This window comes from Hakea prostrata, chromosome 10 (assembly GCF_041222555.1).
Source record: "Hakea prostrata isolate BN-2017 chromosome 10, UWA_Hpros_2, whole genome shotgun sequence".
NCBI lineage: Eukaryota > Viridiplantae > Streptophyta > Magnoliopsida > Proteales > Proteaceae > Hakea > Hakea prostrata.
The window spans coordinates 3,712,398-3,736,094 of record NC_142609.1 but is presented as its reverse complement, the minus strand read 5'-3'; the positions used below and the strand labels follow the sequence as shown (position 1 = coordinate 3,736,094).

General features: G+C 39.6%; 1 protein-coding gene and 2 pseudogenes across 3 annotated transcripts; all 3 read left to right on the top strand.

Annotated features, from left to right (window-relative positions):
* Window positions 1–3,231: 3,231 nt before the first annotated feature.
* Window positions 3,232–5,141, top strand: LOC149001546 (shikimate O-hydroxycinnamoyltransferase-like). Of its 2 annotated transcripts, XM_089138919.1 has the most exons (3): window positions 3,232–3,315; window positions 3,391–3,829; window positions 4,001–5,141. In XM_089138919.1, exons 2-3 carry the CDS (start codon window positions 3,419–3,421, stop codon window positions 4,898–4,900), a joined length of 1,311 nt encoding a protein of 436 aa, XP_088995045.1. In that variant the 5' UTR covers window positions 3,232–3,315; window positions 3,391–3,418; the 3' UTR covers window positions 4,901–5,141. The 2 variants fall into 2 exon arrangements, with proteins under 2 accessions (XP_088995045.1, XP_088995043.1); XM_089138917.1 differs by lacking the exon at window positions 3,232–3,315 and having other exon boundaries at window positions 3,322–3,829.
* Window positions 5,142–20,753: 15,612 nt separating this feature from the next.
* LOC149001545 (hydroxycinnamoyl CoA quinate transferase pseudogene) lies at window positions 20,754–21,501 on the top strand (annotated as a pseudogene).
* Window positions 21,334–23,262, top strand: LOC149001544 (shikimate O-hydroxycinnamoyltransferase-like; annotated as a pseudogene). Its single transcript, XR_016170256.1, has 2 exons — window positions 21,334–21,926; window positions 22,129–23,262. The product of XR_016170256.1 is annotated as a shikimate O-hydroxycinnamoyltransferase-like (transcript).
* The last annotated feature ends 435 nt before the right edge of the window (window positions 23,263–23,697 follow it).

The window sequence follows — 23,697 nt, the reverse complement described above, 5'->3', positions numbered from 1 at the left end:
AATCACTTGATTGTAGAAATGAGTGTCTCTATCACTAATCATTGCCTTAGATATGCCGAACCTCACAAAAATCTAAGATTTGACAATATCCACAGCCATTTTAGAATCATTAGTTCGGGTAGCTTTAGCTTCTACCTATTTCGAGACATAATCTACAGCAAGAATTATATAAAAATTACCAAAAAAATTAAGAAAAGGTCCATGAAATCTATTAATGATTTAATGTTTCTTTACAACTGTATTTTCTTCAAGAATCACCTACAATTCAAATGCCTTTCCTTAAATAAAGATTACAATATGGAGGTGAAATAAAAACAAGATTGCAGCCGGAAGTGAATTGGATTGGTAGGACTATTTCTACTTATACACACACAAAAAGAAAAAAAAAAAAGAAAAAGAGAGAGAGAGAGGGTTTGAATGGAGAATAGTAGTTGTTGGAAATAAATCCTGTGGAATTGAAGGTAGTGAGAGAGATGAAGATAAAGGTTAGGTAGATGGGACTTTAATTAGGAAACAAGAAAAGATTTGGTGCGTTGAAAAGAAGTTGAGTGTTTTTTTTCATGGCGTCCACTTAAGTTAGACCTAAATTCTTGATTACTCTCTTAAGTGAGAAATATTACAAATAACTCACAACTGATTGTTTTCAAAATATCAGGTTAACCACGATTACAGTTTTGTTAACTTTAAAATTGAAACACCGTTTTGCCCATGATAAAGGAAAATATAAGCCTTTTATTTTATCAAACCTGACTAAATTTCTTCAAATTTACAAAAAAAAAAACTGTAGATTCACTCTTTGGATGGAGGCTTCTAAAAATTCATGGCTTCATTATGATCTTGTAGCTATAGTGGCTCTCACAATTCGACCCTTCCATTGCGATGGAAAAAGCCATGGAGAAGTAAGTTTTACTATATAAACTCCTTTGTCTCCAGCCCTCGCCTTAGTTGAGATCAGCAGAAAGACAACAAAACTAGTATCGAAACCATTCCTAAAAGCATATAGATACACAGATTAGAGAGAGAGAGGATCGAGGATGGTGGTTGAAAAATAGTGGAAAACAAAAGAGAAGAAGAAGAAGACGGTTAAAGTTCTTTGAAATGGTCGAGAATCTACTGCGAAGCTTCTGTTTTGGAATCACCTTTGTTCTCTGATGGTTAAGGCTTTTGATTTTGATTCGGTCGAGGTTTCATTCATCGGAAATGGTGGAGATTTTGTGGATTTTTTTATATGAACTATGAGCTAGGGCTTGGAAGTTTAGGGTTCTGCTGATGTTGTTTGATTCGAAGTTTGTGGATCTGAGGAATTGATGGAGTAACAGCTGAGGAGTTTCGAGTTATAGAGAGATGAGAGTCATGGAGCGACAGGTTGCAACTTCAATTTTACTCTGTTGGTTCTGATGTTTCATCCATTGACACAGATCTGTGCCAATCCGGAAGGTATACTCTTAAATTACGATGGTTTTGAAAGTATATGACCATTCTTTATCTTCATTTTTGGTCTTTTGATTTGATGAAATAATTGTATAATAGAATGGTGAGAGCCACTATAGCTGCAAGATCGAGATGGAGCCATTTGAGTCTAGACCTTCCACCCATATGGAGGTGAATTAATCTTGACACATGTCAAATTTTAAAAATATGATCTTATTTGTAGAAAATTAATAAAAATAAATTATATCCTCATTATCAATGTAATAAGCATTCATCTGATTTTGCCCCTAATCTTAACCCTAATTTTTCCTCTAGTCTTAATGTTAATTTGATCATGATCATTTACTAGATTTTTACCCTAATCTTCATATTTACATTTGTATAACTATAAGTCTCGATTTTGACCTTCTATCATTTTGATCATATTAGATTATAAGTTTTCTTTATATATTATTTAATTTTTATTTTTTGAACCAAGTCATTTTTAGTTCACAAAAAACACTCACTCTTTCTTTTCTTTGTTGACTAATGCGAGATAATATATTATAAATAATAAAAACTAGTATATAGAGAATTAATATCTAACAAATCTACACCTCAACTTCTCATCATGAATATTGACATTTTTCTTTTGCCTCCAATGTGATATTTCAGAAAAACCTTATTAAGGAGAAAAAACTTATTAAGGATAGATAGTTGTGTTTATAAAATATCATTTTTTCTTTAACAAAGAAAAAAAATACAAATACTAAATTATCATTGATTTACTTGTAAACAAGGTTTTGAATATGGATTTTTTTTATTGAATAAGGATATCAAAGGGAAATGTTTTCAATTTTCATCACCAAAGTAATGGGAGATGTTTTCAATTTCCATAATCAAAAGCAATGGGAGACTTTCAGAGCTCAATATATAATTATGGAGTGTGAATTTATTTATGTTTAAAACAACACTATCAACTTATTGACTATTTTATCATTTTCTAGGAGCTTGAATCATCTTATATTTTTATAAATTTTATTTTTAGTTTACTTGTGATATTTTTATGTATTTTTATTTTTTATTTTTATAAATTTACATTTGATATTTTAGGTTTAAGGATAGGACCAATTAAGGCAAGGAACAAGACCAATTAGGGTCAATCAGGGTCTGGGACAGGGCCAATCAAGGTCAGGGTCAAGACAAGGCAAATCAAGGCTAGGGACAAGGCCAATCAAGGTCAGGGATAGGGACATGACCATGGCCAATCAGGGTCAGGGATAGGGACATGGCCATGGCCAATCAGGGCTAATTAGGGCAAGTCCATCCCAACCCGGCCCAATTAGGGCCAATCTAGGGCGGTAATGGTTAGAAACAATAATCCGAAGCCTTGAATTAGGGCTAGGGCGGGAATGAGCTCAGACTAGAACATAGGGTTGGGCTTGAGATTGTAAGAGCCCAACCTAGCTCGGCCTTGTTGCAACCCTATGTACCAAGGAGTTTGTTTGTAAATTTGAAAAAATTATGTGAGGTCTCATAAAATAAAAGACTTATATTTTCCTTCACCCTATGTTCAAAATAGTCATTTCAATTTTAAAGTCAATAGAAAAGTAACTATAAGTAACTTGATGTTAGAAAAAGTCAATTTGTGATAGTTGGAAATATTTCTCACTCAAGTGGACTCAAGTGGACAGTCAAGAAATTAAACCCAACTTAACTGAGCACCATGAAAAAAAGTCAAGGATAACTTTTTTTTGGATAAAGAACTCAAGGATAAATGAGTGGAGGGAAATACGCTCAAATTAAATAGCGCGTTAATTAGGTAGGTTCACCTACCATCGTCTGTCCTAAATAAATTGAAAAGATGGAATGAAAAACCAACCATCGTCTGTCTCTCGGTTTTAGGTGAGCTTCCATTCCATCTGTTTTGTAGAGAATTGGATGATTGATCTTTTCTAATTCTTGATTAGTGTTACACAGGTGTGAGCTAGTGAAGAAGAAGAAAAAGATGATGATAAAGGTGAGGGAGTCGACTATGGTGAGACCAGCACAAGACACACCACATAAGGTGCTCCGGAGCTCCAACATCGACTTGTTACAACGCGACATATCTGTGAGTACTGTTTACTTTTATAGGCCAGATGGGTCTTCCAACTTCTTCGATGCCAAAGTGTTGAAAGAGGCTCTGAGCAAGGTGCTGGTGGCATTCTATCCGTGGGCTGGGAGGTTGAGACGTGACGACAATGGTCGCACAGATATCAACTGCAACGGAGAGGGCGTGTTGTTTGTGGAGGCTGAGACAGGTTTGGTTTTGGATGATTTAGGGGATTTTATGCCCTCCATAGAGCTTAAAAGCCTTATTCCAGCCATCGGTGGTTACTCTGACGACGACCCTTCTCATCCAATACTCGTGTTGCAGGCACGTAGCTTCCATGGAGCAACATTTTAAGATGTTTTCTTTTCGTACTTAATTTTGTAGTAGAAATATTTAAAGATGATTCATTCCTTGTACGTATGATTTATTTATAATGTATGAAAATTGAAATGGAAGTTTTCATATACTTTTTTTTTTTTGGTTTCTAATGAACAGGTGACACATTTTAAATGCGGTGGAGTTTGCTTAGGTGTTGGATTACACCACATCTTGGCAGATGGAATAGCGTCTTTGCACTTCATCAACTCATGGTCTGAAGTGGCTCGTGGCATCGACGTCTCTCTTCCACCCTTCATCGATCGAACTCCCTTGCGAGCAAGGGAGCCGCCAACTCCCAAATTCGACCACGACATGGAGTTCAGGCTTCCCATCCTTTCCAAAGGAAAACAAACCCCTGCTGCAGAGAACCCATATACGATAGCCATGCTCAAAATGACCCGTGACCAGCTCAACATCCTCAAGGCCAAGGCCAATTCCAGTTCCAATTCCAAGGAGGAGCTGAACACAAGAAGAAACTACACCACTTTTGAAGTTCTGAGTGGACATCTCTGGCGATCTGTGTGTAAGGCACGAGGTTACCCAGAAGATTTGGAAACTAAGATTTTCATCCCCGTTGATGGACGGTCCAGATTACGCCATTCGCCTCCCCCCGGTTACCTTGGCAATGTCATCTTCCCTGCCAATCCGATTGCCATTGCTGGAGAGTTGACGAAGAATCCACTATCGTATGCTGCAGGGATAATCCATGATACCATGATGCGGATGGATGATGATTACTTGAGATCAATGATTGATTACTTTGAGCTGAATCCGGATTTGAATCTTAAAACGATTCCAACGCTCACCCCTATTTGTATCAACAGTTGGGCACGGTTGCCAATTTACGACCCAGATTTTGGATGGGGCCGGTCCATATATATGGGTCTCAGTTTCCTCAATTTTGATGGTTTTATGATTATTCGACCGAGCCCCACCGATGATGGGAGCTTTTCTGTGGCCATCTGTTTGCAATCTCAGCATATGGAGCTCTTCAAAAAGGTTTTCTATGAATTTTAGGTAACTCTGTACGTGTCGTTAATTGATCTCAGGCCAGGAGCCCGGAGCCCGGAGCCCGAGGTCGGTCTTCTATCTATGAATTTCAGGCAAGCGTGTATGTATGTCGTTAATTATAGGGAATTGTAGGAAAAGGAATTACAGAGGATGTGAGTCTGTGTTAATCCATCATGTTGTAGTAATTCTTATAACAAGGACTGTGAAAGTTTTAAATGAAAATTAAAACAATTTAAGATTTAAAATATGTCTGCTTATTTATTGGGCAAATTATATATAGATCCCTTGAAATTATAATCAATTATATCTACTATTTCTGAGAAATAATCAATTATAAACTTTTCCCTAGTCTTCAAGATTAAAGTATCATCATCAGCATCACTAGAAATTATCTGAAATACCCATTTTACTTTTCTTTATTCTAAGTATTTTTTTATAATTCCAAGTTTTTCCCTCGTCCCTTAATGTTTTCTCTCTCTCTCTATTCCCTCGTCACCACCTCCACCACCACATATGTTTTCCCTGTAAAGTCCTCCTCATTAATGGAGGGATCATGTTTGTTGACAAACATGTGGAAAAGATTTCCTTTCAACCACTATATTTGACTAAGTGAGCTCTCTTTCTCCTAATCTTTAAGTTACTTGAAACAACCTCATTAATATGGACGATAAGTCCTTTGACAAAATGGCAAGGGAGATAAGTCAACGTCCATTTCTTTTTCTCCTCTCTAACTATAAATAGGGGTGATGATCCCGGATTCAATTGAAGGTATGTGGGAGAGATGAAGAGAAAGAGTGGATTTAATTAGGACACAAGAAAATAGAATATTACTATTTGCACAAAAATATTTTAAAATTAGATAACAAAAATAAACTGGCATGAATTGAGAATAGTAGGTGATGGAAATAAATCCATGGAATTGAAGGTAAGTACGAGAGATGAAGAAAAAGACACGTGGATCAGAATTTAATTAGGACCCAAGAAAGATTTGGTGGATTGTAAAGAAGATTTTCTTTTTCTATTTTATTTGGGAAAGAAAAAAAAATTGAAACTTTATTTTTGTGATAGGAGGGATTTGACTTAGCAGACAACACTGTCCGAAGCAGCAAATTGCACAGATTCTTCTTCTTCTTCTTTCTTGTGGAAAGGTAGCTTGTTACTATTGGGGTGTGGGAACAAAATTACTAATATACGTCACCGAGTGGGTGAACTGCACAGATTCTTTGTTCTATCCAAATTAAATTTGGACCATACAAGTAAACCACATGTAAATCGTCAGATTAGGTGAATCACATACAAAGGGTCCAGATGTTCATTGCTTAGAACAACACTGCTCTCAGGCAAAATCCTGACAAGAAAGGAAAGTTGAGAGAGAACGATAAGAAAATTATATGCATGAAAGACAAGAGAGACGAATCATGTAATCATAAAGAAGGAACATTATAATTACTTCTTTTAGATTCTCATGAAATTAATGATGAATCCTTTGAATTTCCTAAAATTACTAATTCCCCTATTTGTCTTAGCATATTTAGTTTTTATTGATTAATAAAAATTCTTTATACTTTTCGGTCTAATTATTAAAATTGCTGATCATGGAAAGTTTTTGTCATATCTTTGTAAATTGTTGAATTCTCATAGGCATCATTGCAAATTTCTTCCAAATTTTGTAATTGAAACTATCAGAGCTCTTCAAATTTTTTTTTATCTCCATATTTCATTGCTTCACAATACAAAATACTTTATGTTCCATCTTGTTTTCTCAAGAATGGATTTGACTTCTCGGTTTAACATCTTAGCTTGTCCATTCGTTTGTATATGGTATGCAATAGAAACACGATGAGTGACATTATACTTGCGGAACAATGCTTCAATCACTTGACTGTAGAAATGGGTGTCTCTATCACTAATCATTACCTTAGGTATGCCAAACCTGATATAAATTTAAGATTTGACAAAATTCACAGTCATTTTAAAATCATTAGTTCGGATAGCTTTATCTTTCACCTATTTCAAGACATAAACCACAGCAAGGATTATATAAAAATTACCAAAAGACTTAATAAAAGGTCTATGAAATCTATTAATGGATTTTTTTATATGAACTATGAGCTAGGGCTTGGGAGTTTAGGGTTTTGCTGATGCTGTTAGATTCGAAGTTTGTGGATCTGAGGAATTGATGGAGTAGCAGCTGAGAAGTTTCGAGTTATAGAGAGATGAGAGTCATGGAGCGACAGGTTGTAACTTCGATTTTACTCTAGTTGGTTCTGATGTTTCATCCATTGACAAAGATCCGTGCCAATCCGGAAGGCATGCTTTTAGGTTACGAAAGTTTTGAAAGTATGGGACCATTCTTTATCTTTATTTTTGGTCTTTTGATTTCATGAAATAATTGTATAATAGACTGGTGGGAGCCACTATAGCTGCAAGATCGAGATGAAGCCATGATTTTTCAAAAGTCTCCATTCACGTAGTGTATTGAGGAGTTTGTTTGTAAACTTGAAAAACTTAAGTGTAGTAGTTTGATAAAATAAAAGACTTATATTTTCATTCACCCCATGGGTAAATAGTCATTTTATTTTTAACAGGAAAGTAATTATATGTAATTTGATGTTAGAAAAATTCAATTGTGGTAGTTCAAAATATTTCCAATGGGTAGTCAAGAATTTATATCCAATGTTAAATTTATCATAAACATATTCACACTTAAGAATCCAATAATAAACGTGGTTCAACATTCATTGTGAAACCTATATCCACGGCAAGAAAATTCTAATCAACTTATTTATGGAGTGAGATTTCATTATCTTTAAATAGAAAATAGTAATGTACAATAAAATATATATATATATATTAAGAGTTCCACAAAAAATTAAATTATAATATGACTTTTTCTCTCTATTAGTTTCTTTATAGAGTTGGGAGACTAACAAATTACATTCATAATATTCACCCTCAAGTTGGATCGAAGACATCATCTGATATAACTTGCTTAATGCAACTTGAAACAATCCTTTTGACAAGGCTTTGGTGAAGACATCTGCAAACTAGTTTTCACTTATTACATAAGGGTTTTCTATAGTTCCATTCTAAACATTCTCACTAAAAAAATGATAATTAACTTCAATATGTTTAATTAGTTTTTTCATAAAACACCGGATTAGAGGCAATGTGTGTACCCGCTTGATTGTTACAGAAAGTCGGCACCATGAAAAAAACTCAAAAGGATAAATGAGTGGAGGGACATACACTCAAATTGAATAGCAAGAGAATTATGTAAGATCACCTCGTCAGTCTTATATAAATTGAAAAGATGGTATGAAAAACCTACCATCATCTGTCTCTTGGTTTTAGGTAGGCTTCCATTCCATCTGTTTTGTAGAGAATTGGATGATTGATCTTTTCTAATTCTTGATTAATATTACACAGGTGTGAGCTAGTGAAGAAGAAGAAGATGACGATGATAAAGGTGAGGGAGTCGACTATGGTGAGACCAGCACAAGACGCACCACAAAAGGATCTCTGGAGCTCCAACATCGACATGTTACAACGCGACGTTTATCCGATGAATGTTTCCTTCAATAGGCCAGATGGGTCTTATTGGATGAATTATGGCCACGTAAAAAAGAGTGTTCAGAATCTGTTTCAGCTTGTCCCCCATCACTTTGATTTTCTGAATCTGGATAGTACCTTGCAGCACTTCAAGAGATGGGCCATGAGCGGCAATTGGGGGGGGTTTTTTTTTTTTTTTGGGGGGGGGGGGGGGGGGGGGGGGGGGGGGGGGGTGCCCCCCGGGGGGGGCGCCCCCCCCCCCCCTGGGGGGGGGTTTTTTTCCCAAAACGGGGCCCTCTCTCCCCCCCCAACTCAGGACCACCAACGGTAGCTCAAATACCTGTATCAAATCCTCAAATCACACATCCAACCAGCAGCCCATCCGCAATGTCCTTCAAGTGTTGCATCCATGCGGGCCGCCCTGCTCCCACCCATCAAATGCTGATTCAAGCCCATATCAAGTGTTGATCCAACCCATACATTGCATATAAACCCAAGCCCTTCTACCTTAACCACATCAACCTCAATACTTCCTTCATCTGCCACTCTTCAAATCGAGCCCACCATTAAAACCTGAAGTAGCAAAAGTCCATTTACCCATCGTTCTGCTTCCTGATACCTTACATTATCCATGTTCCCTGAATATCTCAACTCTTTCCAAGCCTGTGACTAAATCAAAGAAAGGAAGACCTTGCAAAAAGAAGGGGATAGTGGAGAAGAATACTATCATTGGCCAAGAAATCGTTGCTCAAGTTGAGTCTTTTTTAACGTTGAATCTTGTGGTGACTGGGGAGAAGCAGTCACCAGCGCAACCATGAAACTCTTATCTTGGAACTGTTGTGGGCTGGGGAACCCATGCACAGTTTGTGCTCTCCAGAGTATGGTGCGGTCTGACTCCCCTGATTTGGTTTTCATTATGGAATCCAAATGCAATTCTTAGAAGGCAATACAGGTTAAAAGAACTCTTCATTTGATGAGTGTTTCTCAATTAATGCTCGTGGTCATGGGTGGATTAATTTTATTTTGGAACAAAGGAGTGAATGTTACAGTTGCTTTAGCTAATAACAATATTATTGACACACTAGTGGTGTGTCCAAATGGTTCCCATGCTTTTTACACCATTTGTATACGGTGATCCTTTAAGGGAAGGAAGACATTGTTTGGGATCAGCTAATCAATTTAAGCGTGGGAAGGGATGAAGCATGGTGTTGTGTGGGAGATTTTAATTCCCACTTGATGTGGGTGGAGAAAATTGGGGGTAACCGAGCAAGAGGTAAGGAGATGCATGCTTTTAGAATTATGATTGATGAAAGCAGACTGATGGATTTGGGATATCAAGGACCTCATTTCACTTGGTCAAACAGAAGATTGGGTGCTACTAATATTAAGATGTCTTGATCGAGCTCTAGGAAATCCCGAATGGAGAATTCAATATGCTAATGCTACTATATTTGTTAAATTTTCTTATGCTTTAGACCATAATCCCATAATTTTGGGTTTGGAAGGGGGTCGCTTTAAAGGGCATAAACTTTTTCGTTTTGAGGCTACTTGGTTAAGAGATACTCACTGCCAAGAAGTTGTTGAGGAAGCTTGGGGTATACCTGCTAATGGAGAGCCAGCAAAGGTCTTGAAGAAGAAATTAAATACTTGCAGGAACAAATAAATTTTTGGTCATATTCAAACAAAGATCAAAAGGCTAAAGCAGGAGCTGCATACCATACAATCTAGTACAGGAAATCAAGTTGGGCTTAGATCTGAATTTGAAGTACCTAATCAGCTTGAGGAAGAGCTTAATAGAGAGGATATGTTATGGAGGCAAAAATCTAGAATTGAATGGATTCGCAAGGGTGACCGTAACTCTTCCTTTTTCCATGCTACTACAGTTCAAAGAAGACATCAAAATCGGATTCTTCAGATTAAAAAGGCTAATGGTGAATGGTCTGAGTCTGTTGATGAAGTGTATGCTGATTTATTGACTCCTTTTAGTGGTGTGGTTTCCTCTAAAGGGGTTGAACAGCAACATATTGAGACGGCATTGCAGCATGTGACCGAGGTGATACTTGTAGAGATGAATAATTTGCTAGTGGCTTTCCCTTTTGAAGCAGAATTTTATGCAGCACTTCAAGAGATGGGCCCTCTTAAGGCCCCAGGACTTGACGAATTCCCACCCATTTTCTTTCAAAACTTTTGGCAACTGTATAAAAATGATATTTTGAATATAGCTTATAATTTTTTTTCCAAACAGGTACACTAAATGAGGAGCTGAATAGAACTTGGGTGTGTCTTATTCCTAAAACACATTCCCCAAAAGTGGCAGAGCAATTTAGACCGATAAGCCTATGTGGAGTAGTTGTCAGATTGATTTCAAAAGTTATGGCTAACAGATTGAAGGCTCACTTGGGGTCTTTTATTTCTCCCATGCAATCAGCGCTTATCCTAGATAGGGTGATTTCAAATAATGTCTTCATTGCTCATGAACTCTTCCATTATATCAAGCGAAGGAAAAAAGGAAAGAAACAATTCTTGGCCTTGAAGTTGGATATGACAAAGGCATATGACCGCTTAGAATGGTCTTTTATTGAGGGAACTCTTCTCCGGATGGGTTTTGCAACTCATTGGGTTAAGATGATTATGTCTTGTATTACATTTGTGTTATATTCTTTGTTGGTCAATGGAGCGGAGCGAGGTACATTCACTCCTACACGAGGCATAAGGCAAGGTGACCCCTTATCTCCATATATTTTTATTTTATGCTCACAAGTCCTTTCCTCACTTATACATCATGCAGAGGCTCAAAAGCTTGTGAGAGTCATCCGGGTGAAGAATCGGGCTCCCCCAATTTCACATTTGCTTTTTGATAATGATTGTTTACTTTTTTCTGAGGTTAATTTGGATACGGTGTTTGAATTGAAGAAATATTTGGAGGTTTATTGTAAAGCCAATGGGCAAGCAATCAATCTCCAAAAATCTTCTCTGACTTTTAGCCCTAATATTCCTAGGCGCTTCAAAGCTTGGTTCTCAAGAATATTAAAGATGAAGTATGGCAATGGATAGGGGAAATATTTGGGTTTGCCTACCAAGTTTGGTGTGTCTAAGGCGGAAGTGTTCAAGAAGTTAACCTCTAAGACTTGTGCTCGTATCAAGGGTTGGAAAAATTTGCTACTTTCGGCTGAGGGGAAAACCACTTTGGTTAAATCAATTGCAGGTTCCCTTTCTACTTATGCAACTTCTCATTTTAATCTCCCTTCTTCTCATTATGATGAAGTTAGAAAGGCAATGGCAAATTGCATTTGGGGTCAACAAGGTGATGAGAAATGGATACATTGGATTTCTTGGACTTGTCTATGTAGATCAAAAGAAAAGGGTGGATTAGGCTTGAGGGACCCCAATCTTCATAATAGAGCTCTCTTAGCTAAAGTGGCATGGCATTTGTGGAAGTATCCCAACTCTCTTTGGGCTAGATTTATGCAAGCTATTTACTTCCCTAGGGGAAATTTTCTTGAAGCTAGATTGAGAAATGGGTCTTCGTGGGCATGGAAAAACATTATGGTGGGCCGGGAAGTGTTAGTTGATGGGCTATGCTGGCAAGTGGGTAAAAGGGATCAAATTAATATTTGGGAGACAAAATGGATACCATCTCTACCAAATTTTAAGATCACAACCTCCAAGCCTTTTCTTACATCAATTTCAAAGGTGGAAGAGCTTATTAATCCAAGTACTTGAACATGGAAGAATAACCTTTTGGAGCACTTGTTCAGTTCACAAGAAGTGATGGCTATTAAAAAGATTAATTTGTCTTTCATAGAAAGGGAGGATCGGCTCATCTGGGGAGCAACCAAATCTAGGGAATTTTCTACCAAATCAGCCTATAATATGCTCTTGAATAAGAGATACCAAAATTATGCTATGCAACCATCAACTTCACGGCGAAAAGCATGGGAGGACTTAAGGGAAAAGGATTGGAAGAAATTATGGAATAGCATCACCTTACCAAAGATAAAAAAATTTCTTGTATCAAGTATGTGGTGAGGGGCTTGCTACAGCTGAAAACTTGAAGAAAAGACATTTTAAAGTAGAGATACAATGCAAATGGTGTGCAACATCGGTGGAGTCCATTAGCCATTTGCTCTTCGAATGCTCCTTCTCAAGAGCGGTCTAGTGTGCATGTGACTTAGAGTTTGTAATCCAATGTCAAGATGAGTACTCTCTACCAAGGTATTATGTTTCTGGAATCCGAGCTTCTTCCCATCCAAGCAACAAAGTAAGGAAATTTTCTGTCAAATCTCTTTTGTTTGTTGGCATCTTTGGTTAGCAAGAAATGAACAAACTTTTGGAAAGGGATCGCTTATACCATTAGATGTGGCGTGAAGGGCGATGTTAGCGTTCCATGAATTTTGGGTGATACAAGGTAATGGTGGCTCAGCTGATAGGAATCGGAATATAGAAAAAGGAGAGGTTGGTAACTTACAATCTGAGACACTTACAATTTTTTGTGATGCTGCATTTGATGACAACACTGGACTTGGGGGTATTGGTTTTATCAGAGTACATAAAAGAATGGTAGTTATAGCAATGTCGGAACCTAAACTTGCCTCATCGGCAATGGAAGGGGAGACCATTGCAGTCAGAGAAGCACTTCGATGGGCACTAGATAATGATTTTCTGCAGGTGGATATCAAAACAGATTGTCTAGGCCTCCAAAGGATGTTGTTGGGTCATGAATTATCCGAGCCTTTCCAGGTAATGGAGTTAATTCAAGATTGTAAAGAACTAGCCTTAGGCTGTTCTACTTGCTTCTTTTCTCTTATTTCTAGAGTCTCAAATGGGGTTGACCATACTCTAGCACATGAGGCCAGGTCTGTTTCTGCTAAGACCTCTTGGCCAGTATCCTCTTCCTAGATTCAGGAGCTTTGTAACCGTGATCCAGTGTTAGCCTCTGTTTCATTTGAATGAAAAGAAATCGTTTCCATACAAACAAAAAAATGAATGCTATGATGTCTCCCCATGTTATCATATATTCGTCAGCTCCTTATGATTAATACCGGTAGTCTTTTTTAAGTTTTTGTTTACTCAATTTCAATAGTATCTCCCATCGTGAAAGAAAAATAAGGAGAAAGAAAGAAAAAAATGATGGAAGATCATAAATAATGTAAAATTGTAAAAAAAAAAAAAAAATAGTTGTAGACAATAGACGTAATAAAATATAGGATTTTCCATTTAAGTATATATATATAAACTTATATTACATCGACACATAACTATAATTTCTTAACGATAAAAAAGTGTCATTGATATATAATATATTATAAATCAAAGAATTGAGGCAAATATAATAACTATTTTAGATTTAAATATTATGCGGGCGGATCTTTTATCAGGCACAAAGAGACAAACCTAGAATTTTTTTTTTTTTTTTTACCAAAACAAAATAATCAAGCCAAGTACTCTAATACAAGGAGAGGTTCAATCGAATATTGAAATTACAAACCAACAACTACCAAAAAATTCCAATGCAGCACCAAAGACAAAAGAATAGTATATAGGTGAATCGAATCAAATCTTTCTAATCTCATCTGATATTGTCTATCGAGACCCAAGGAGCGGCGGTAAGTGGGCGTTGTTGGTTCTCTCATTATCTAATGAGCAATAATTGAAGAAAGATGGTGTAGTTGCTGGAGAATAAGTAAAGTGAAAACCTGAAAATATAGAAAGTGGGACTCACATCATTATCTAATGAGCATAATTGAAGAAAGATGGTTTAGTTGTCGGAGAAAAAGGATGTGAAAACCTGAAAATATAGAAAGTGGGACTCACATCATTTTCTAATGAGCAATAATTGAAGAAAGATGGTGTTTTTTTTTGGTAAATGAAGAAAGATGGTTTGGTTGCACAAAACCTGAAAAATTTGAAGGTGAGACCCACAGCATTATCTTCTAATGAACAATAACTGAAAAAAGACCGTAAAAGACAGAAAGTGGGACTCACTAATAGTCACTACCGGTGGTGTGGGATCAAAAAGTAAATCGAGTCACACGCATGGTACCTTGTGTTGGCGATTTATCGTCGACACAATTGTCGGACACGGGGCGATATGTCGAGGTGTTGCTAGGAGGGGGGGGGGCGACACGACACCCCCTGGCGATAAATAGGGGGATTCAGGAGAATTTCGCCCGAATTTCTCACTTGATTTTTTTACATTTTCTCTCTCCCTTCTCCAGAGCTTCTCTCTCATTTTTCGCACTTTTCACCATATTTTGGTCCGATCTTCGACATCTACGAGTACATATTGCTTCATTATTGTCGGATATCACGTTTCTGTAGATCAAGCGGTATTTTTCACAGATCTGGGAGTTTTTTCATCAAACAGGTAACCATTCTTGGGGGCGGATGATCACTGATATAGATGTGCAGTTAATGATTATCTGGAACACTATCAATATCGTATGATATGGGATCATTATGTGAGATTGTTGGGGGAGCATCACTGGAGGCAGTCTGAGTCACAGGAGTTCGATCCACCTAGGCATAGTATTTGGTATTGAGAGTTCGAGATTTTATATAGTTGGACCATTGGATGACTCTATGTATTTGTACTTTATATGGTTGGATGATTCTATGTATTTATACAATGAATTGTAGACTTTAGATGATTTAGTTTTTATGAGTTTTTAGATTTTTAGTTTCAGGGCTTTCGTCCACATACAGTAGGACATGGGTCGATTAAGAACATTAGTTTAGGTGATGTTTTAGGTCAAAATAACACTCCCAATGTGTTTATTGGCCTCAAATTAGGCTACACGTCAAATTTCAGGTCAAAATGACCTGAAATACCCTTCGAAACAGGGGTTTGATGAAAAATCGAACCCCAACCAAAAGTCGCTTGACTTTTGGCGACATGTCGCCCGAGTTGCCGTGTTGCCAGGGTCCGACACGGCGACATAGGCTGACATGTCGAACCTTGGTCACACGTCAATGTGAAATCGTGAAAAGATAGACTGTGGGACCCACTGTTAGTGTTGTGTTGTTGTGGGACCAGAAAAGAAAAGGATTCTATTGAAAAGGAACGGATTACTAATAATTGATAAGTCAAGTCATGCGTCTTTGGTTTTACGATGTTGTCAAGTCAAGTCATGGTATCGTATAATGATTTTCCAATCATACCATTAAAAGAATTGACGTTAGGGTTTCTGCATGCCTCTTCGATACCATTGCATGAACTTGACAATTGTTGCAGGCTCGAACGTAATCCATTGTGGCTTCTTGCATCTTTGGCCAGTACAAACCCAGTCTTAAGATTTTGTGGGCCAGGGTCTGACCGCCCATGTGCGCCCCACAAATCCCTTCATGAACTTCCGCCAAAGCGATCCTCGATCTTTCGGGGCCTAAGCATCTGAGGAGTGGTCCAGCATAAAATTTTCGGTACAACCTTCCATTTTGCATAGTGAATCTTGACGCTCGTACCCAAACCATTCGAGCCTCCTTTGCGTCCTCTGGTAATTTGTTGTCTTGAAGGTACTCCACGATCGGGTCCATCCAACAGCGCTCAGCTTCGATATAGGATATCTCATTTTCTTGATTGCTCGGAATAGTCAACTCTTCTATATATACTGAAGGGTCGAGTGTTTTTTCCTTGGCGTTAGCCAATCTTGAGAGTTCGTTTGCTATCGTGTTCTCCTTCCTCAGGATCTGGCACACTTTTAAATCTTTGAATTCTTTCTATAGTGCCCGAACAATTTCTTGATATTTTTGCAATCGGGGCTCCTTAATGCCATACTCTCCTTGTACTTGATTAACAATCAGTTGCAAATCGCTGAAGATAGTTACATGAGCAATTGCTAGGGCCTTCGCCAAACGGAGTCCGGCTATTAAGGCTTCGTATTCAGCATCGTTGTTACTTGCCTCAAAGGCGAATCTTAATGCGTACCGAATGATAAATCCCGCTGGACTCTTGAGTAGAACTCCCGCTCCAGTCCCATACTTGTTGCTTGAACCGTCAACGTAAACTTCCCACATGGTTGGGGTACTTGGTTTGGTTTCTTCTTCAATCGGAGTCGTGGTTTCCACGACAAAATCTGCTAATGCATGAGCTTTGATTGTTGTATGAGGCTTGAAATTCACTTAGAATTCACCAAGCTCAACCGACCATGACACCATTCTTCCAAACAAATCAGGTTTATGAAGAACTTTTTTCATGGGAAAGTTAGTTAATACCTCTATTGGATGTGCCTGAAAGTATAGTCTTAGTTTTCTGGCCGCCACCATAAGAGCCAAAGCCTGCTTCTCGATCTGGGAATACCACGTCTCTGCATCAAGAAGCACATGACTAACATAATAGATAGGCCATTGCTTTCTTTCCTTCTCTCGAACAAGAACAATGCTTACGGTCGAGGATGAAGTGGCCAAATACACTTGTAGAGTTTCTCCTTTCTCCGGTCGGGACAGTAGAGGTGGCTTACCAAGAGTTTCTTTTAAATTCTCGAATGCTTACCAAGAGTTTCTTTGCTTCCCCTCAGATCCTTCAAAGCTTTGAAGAAGGGTAGACACTTTTCTCCCGATTGTGATATGAAACGGTTTAATGCCGCCACTCGTCCAGTTAGACACTGGACATCCCGAACGGTTTTGGGGGGTTCTATGTTGATCAGTGCCTGTATTTTGGTAGGATTTGCCTATGTACCTCTCTGTGATACCATGAACCCCAGGAATTTTTCCGAAGATACGCCGAACGCGCACTTCTCCGGATTCAGCTTCATTTGGTATTTTCGTAATACCGAAAATACCTCTGCTAGATCAGCAATATGTTTTGTACGAGCCACGCTTTTAACTAGTATATCATCCACGTAAGCCTCCATACTCTTCCCGATCAGATCTTTGAAGATCTTATTCACTGCCCTCTAATAGGTCGCCCCAGCATTCTTCAGACCAAAGGGCATGACCTTATAATAGAAACTTTCACGATCTGTCATGAAGGCAGTAAACTTTTCATCCTCTTAATTCATGAGGACTTGGTTGTACCTTGAGTAGGTGTCCATAAAACTCAGAGTTTCGTACCCTGCCGTGTCATCTATCAAAAGGTCATTTGAGGCAAGGGATAGCAATCCTTTGGAAGGCTTTGTTGAGGTCTGTGTAATCGGTACACATCATCCATTTTCCATTCGGCTTCTTGACCATTACCACATTGGCCAGCCAGGTTGGGCATTCAATAGGTTCGATGAACCCTGAATCCTTCACCTTTTTTACTTCACCTCTAATTGCCTCATGCTTTTCTATTGAAAAGTTCCTTCTCCTTTGAATTACTGGTTTGGCCTTCGGATCTATCCAGAGTTTGTGTTCTACTACTTCACGATCTATTCCGGGCATGTCTTTAGCTGACCATGCGAATACATCTCTGTTTTCCCGAAGGAAAATCTTCAATTTTGACTTGAACTCCTCCAGTTGCTCGGATCCAATGTGGGTTGTTCTTTTTTCATCGTCGGGATCCAATTGGATTTGCTCCAACTTTTCTATTGGCTCAGGCCTCTGCATTTCTTCTTCATTTCGATTGTCTCGTATCTTGATCGGTAACGCCGTGGCCTTTTTCGGACCATTCTTATCCTTGAGATATGCCACATAGCACTGTCGGGAGATCTTCTGATCAGAAGATACCTAACCAATTCCCTTGTCAGTTGGGAATTTAATCTTCATATGCTTTGTGTAGACCACCGCTCCCAGCTTTGTCAGAGATGGCCTACCGAGGATGACATTATAAGCAGGAAGCTCCCTAACCACCAGGAAATTCACTCGAATAGTAGCTTCTTTTGGGAAATTTCCAACTAACAGGTCTAGTTGTATTGATCCCTCGGCTATTGCTGACGATCCAGCAAAGCCGTACAAATGTGTGGACGATGGTTCCATCAAATCCTTCTCGATCCTCAACTTCTGATAAGAGTCGTAGGACAAGAGATCTGCCGACGACCCTATGTCGACCAAAACTCTATGCACCTCCCGACGCACAATCTCTACCTTGATGACAATGGCATCATTATGAGGTGTACATACACCTCTCTCGTCTTCATCATCGAAGGTGATCGAACTCTCACCATTCGGTCTTTTTCGCTTTTGCGCCTCTCCCGTGCCAACAAATTTGGCCTTGGCCTTCAACTTTCGAAGAGACTCCGGTTCGGGTCCACCGAAAATTGTCAAGATTGGGGATCGACTAGCTTCGACCACCTCCTTTCTTGGATTTGGCATCCTCTGAGCGACGCTCTCGGCTTACCGATCGATCTCTCTTCTCAGCAGCTATTCTTGACTCCATTCGTCACCCTTTGATGAAATTGGAGAGATGACCTTGAGAAATCAATCTCTCAATGTCGGCCTTCAGGTGCTTGCAATCGTTAGTGTAATGCCCATAATCTTTATGGAACCGACAATACCTTTCCATGTTTCGCTCTCCAGTCTTGGACATCCCCTTCGATGGCCATTTCAGAATATCCTGCTTTTTGATGATATTCAGAATCTCTGACCGAGGAGTATTCAGTGGTGTATACTCGCTTTAATCGGGAGAACGTTGCCTCCACGTCGGACGCGGCTTTCTTGCCCGATCACGATTTTGCTACTTCAGCTGCTGCTTTCTCTCGGGAGCCTTCTATTCTTTAGTAGAGGTCTTTTTCTCCCCCTGGCGAGCATCAAGAATCTCAGTCACCTCCGCTTGCTTCTGACATTTTTGCACCAGTTCGGCATGAGTCGTTGGCATATCCTGAAGCAAAATCTCCTGATTACCGAATATATGTCTTCGGTCATTCTTCCTCTGGACAATTGTCCGAGCCTTTGGTTAATATTACCCAGCTCTTGGCCAATATGCGCCGAAGGTCCATCGGTGACCCGAACATCGTCCCGACCCATACGCCTTGAGGTTGGTGAGTGAGTTCGCACTCCTACTCCCAACCTCGTTGTTGAACGGGTTGTGCTCGCCTTTGGCCGTTCAATTCGCTCATCTCTTCTGGGGAGTTCCCCAGTTCTTCTCGATTGTCAGCCTTGTCTCCGGGCATTTCCTTGGAATTCTGACCAAAATTTTGGCCCTCAGGCAGCCTTCTCTCTCCTCGTGGGGAATGCCCTCGTGGAGGTGGTGTAAACACCTCCTCGTCTTGTCTTGCACGCCTTCTCACTTCTCGCTAATCAGGGGCCTGTGGCGCCACCACTTGCTTGACCAACGTATGAAGCGTTTGGTTCATCTCCAGAAATTGGAGCTGAATTTGATCCAACTGTTGCTGGAGAGGATTCGGAGGGTTTATTTGATCGTTACCTCCTTGCCCTCCAATTTCACGAACTTCTTGGGCTCTACTTCCTTCAGGGATATCTATTGGATCACCCCCCCCTCAGTATACCAGCATTTGGCTCTTGCTGAGCCACAGCAGCTGTTGTTGCTGATCTGGTAATCATGATTTTTTGAAGTGTTTCCCACAGATGGCGCCAAATGATGCATCCAAAATTTGCTTAGCCCTTAGATCACTGGAGAATGACCTGCAAAACAATTGTCAGATGTGGCCCGACTGTAGGGGTCGGGAGTCCACCCCCGATGGCTAAGTCAGTTAATGAACTGATCACAAAGGCTCTGACTGAATGCATAGCGAAGTATGAATACGAATTTTGGGAATACGATTCAGTTACCTTCTTGATACGTTGGTTATGACTTATATAGAGTTTAACTTCTAATCCCGTTTGTTGAACTCGATCGTGCCTTCTTTCGGTGACTGTCCGATCGTGGCGGTTATACTCAATCGTGGGATGATGAACAATCTCGCAAGATCACACGATCCCAAGCTGCGTGTGTGGCGGTTATCCCAGTCTGCACGACTGATCATTGACTTGAGCATGGATAACTGCTCCCTTTGATGGATCACGCACATCCGAGTTTTCTGGACGTGTCCTCGTCTGACGAACATGGAGATTTCTTTCTCCGCACGCTAACCTCAGAACCCGGTTTGTTGGAACTAAACCGATCGGGCCGGCCCTGACCGGAGTCGACGATCGAACCATGGGTTGACCCGGTTCAGATATATTTTTCCCGTATCACCTACCATCATCCATCTCTCGGTTTTAGGTGAGCTTCCATTCCATCTGTTTTGTAGGTAATGGATGTATTCCATATACATGCAGAGATCGAATGAATGATCTTTTCTAATTCTTGATTAATGTTACACAGTTGTGAGCTAGTGAAGAAGAAAATGATGATAAAGGTGAGGCAGTTAACTATGGTGAGACCAGCACAAGAGGCCCACAGAAGGTGCTCTGGAGCTCCAACATCGATGTGTTACAACATGACATTTATCCGATGACTGTTTCCTTCTATAGGCCAAATGGGTCTTCCAACTTCTTTGATGCCAAAGTGTTGAAAGAGGCACTGAGCAAGGTGCTGATGGCATTCTATCCATGGGCTGGGAGGTTGAGACGTGACAAGAATGATCACATGGATATCGACTGCAATAGAGAGGGCGTGTTGCTTGTGGATGCTGAGACCAGTTTGGTTATTGATGAGTTAGGGGATTTTATGCCCTCCATAGAGCTCAACAGCCTTATTCCAGCCATCGGTGATTACTCTAACGACGACTCTTCTCATCCTCTACTCGTGTTGCAGACACGTATGTTCCATAATATGCATGGAGTGGTTTATGCCCGTGGCCGCAAAGCCAAAGAGAGGAGAGAGAATAGAAAGAAGAGAAATAAGAAAAGAGGAGAAAGAGAATCAGAGATGGAGTGGTTTATGCCCGTGGAAAGAAAGAAAGAGAGAAAAAATATATAATATTATAGGTTCCATAATTTGCATGGAGCAACATTTCATATATTAAAAAAGTGATAGCACGAGGTGGATGAAAGACGGGAGGGACATACACTCAAATTAAATAGCAAGAGAATTAGGTAAGATCACCTCGTCAGTCCTATATAAATTGAAAAGATGGTATGAAAAACCTACCATCATCTGTTTCTCGGTTTTAGGTGAGCTTCCATTCCATCTGTTTTGTAGAGAATTGAATGATTGATCTTTTCTAATTCTTGATTAATATTATACAGGTGTGAGCTAGTGAAGAAAAAGAAGATGATGATAAAGGTGAGGGAGTCGACTATGGTGAGACCAGCACAAGACACACCACAGAAGGTGCTCTGGAGCTCCAACATCGACATGTTACAACGCGACGTTCATCCGAGGAATGTTTCTTTCTATAGGCCAGATGGGTCTTCCAACTTCTTCGACGCCAATGTGTTGAAGGAGGCTCTGAGGAAGGTGTTGGTGGCATTCTATCCATGGGCTGGGAGGTTGAGACGTGACGAAAATGATCGCATGGATATCAACTGCAACGGAGAGGGCGTGTTGTTTGTGGATGCTGAGACCAGTTTGGTTATTGATGATTTAGGGGATTTTACACCCTCCGTAGAGCTCAACAGCCTTATTCCGGCCATCGGTGACTACTCCTCCGACGACTCTTCTCATCCTCTACTCATGTTGCAGGCACGTAGGTTCGATAATATGCATGGAACAACATTTTAAGACGTTTTCTTTTCGTTTCGTATTTAATTTTGTAGTAAAAGAGGTGGTTCATACTTACAAGTATGTATGTATTTAATGTATGAGAATCCAAATAGAAAAAGAATTATTTGTTTTCAAATACTTTTTTTTAAAAAATATTTATTTTTTTGTTTCCTATGAACAGGTGACACGTTTCAAATGTGGTGGAGTTTGCTTAGGTGTTGGAATGAACCACATCTTGGCAGATGGAATGGCGTCTCTGCACTTCATCAAGTCATGGTCTGAAGTGGCACGCGGCATCCACGTCACTCTTCCACCCTTCATCGACCGAACTCCCTTGCGAGCAAGGGCGCCACCAACTCCCAAATTCGACCACGACGTAGAGTTCAGGCTTCCCACCCTGTCCGAAGGAAAGCAAACCCCTGCAGAGAACCCAGATACGATAGCCATGCTCAAAATCACCCGTGACCAGCTCAACATCCTCAAGGCCAAGGCCAATTCCAATACCAATTCCAATTCCAGTCCAAGGAAGAGGTGAACACAAGAAGAAACTACACCACTTTTGAAGTTCTGAGTGGACATCTATGGCGATCTGTGTGTAAGGCACGAGGTTACCCAGAAGATTTGGAAGACAAGATTTACATCCCCGTTGATGGACGGTCCAGATTACGCCATTCGCTTCCCCCTGGTTACCTTGGCAATGTCGTCTTCCCTGCCACACCTATTGCCATTGCTGGAGAGTTGATGAAGAATCCACTATCGTATGCTGCAGAGAAAATCCATGATGCCGTGATGCGGATGGATGATGATTACTTGAGATCAATGATTGATTACTTGAAGCTGAATCCAGATGTGAGTGTTACTAAGATTCCAATGATCTACCCTCTCTGGATCATCAGTTGGGCATCGTTGCCAATCTACGACGCAGATTTTGGGTGGGGCCGGTCGATATATCTGGGCCCCAGTTACATCTATTTTAATGGACATATGTTTATTCTACCGAGCCCCACCGATGATGGGAGCTTATTTTTGGCCATCCGTTTGCAACCTCAGCATATGAATATCTTCAAAAAGGTTTTCTATGAATTTTAGGTTACTGTACGTGCTGTTAATTGATCTCAGCGTATGAAGATATTCAGGCCAGGAGGTCTTCTATCTATGAATTTCAGGCAACCGTGTATTAGCTTGTGGAATATTGGATGGTTATGGGAGAGTCGTTAGTAATGGTGTGCCGTTGTTAGTAATTAGTCCATAAATAAGTGGTGGATTTTCTTATAAGGGTGCCAATCCATCATGTAGTAATTTTTAGCAAGGATTGTGAAAGTTTTAAATTAAAATTAAAACAATTTAAGATTCAAAATATGTTTTTATTTATTTATTGGACAAATTATATAAGACCCTTTGAAATTATAATCAATTCCATCTACTATATATTACTGATAACAATCAATTATAAACTTCCCCTACTGTTCAAGATTAAAGTAAAATGATGATATCATCACTAGAAAGTTATCTGTAAAACCTTTCTTTATCCAAGTATTTTTATATAATTTCAATTTTACTTTCGTCCCTTATTGTTTTCTCTCTATTCTCTCGATTCGTTGTTTCTCAACTCTGACGGCACCACCGTCGCCACCACCACCACCACTACATGCATTTCCTCCACCAACTTAAATCACCCATTTTGCACCCAACGCCATGACCTTACCTGACGAACCCACTCTCAACGATACAATCCCACCGCTTAAACCCC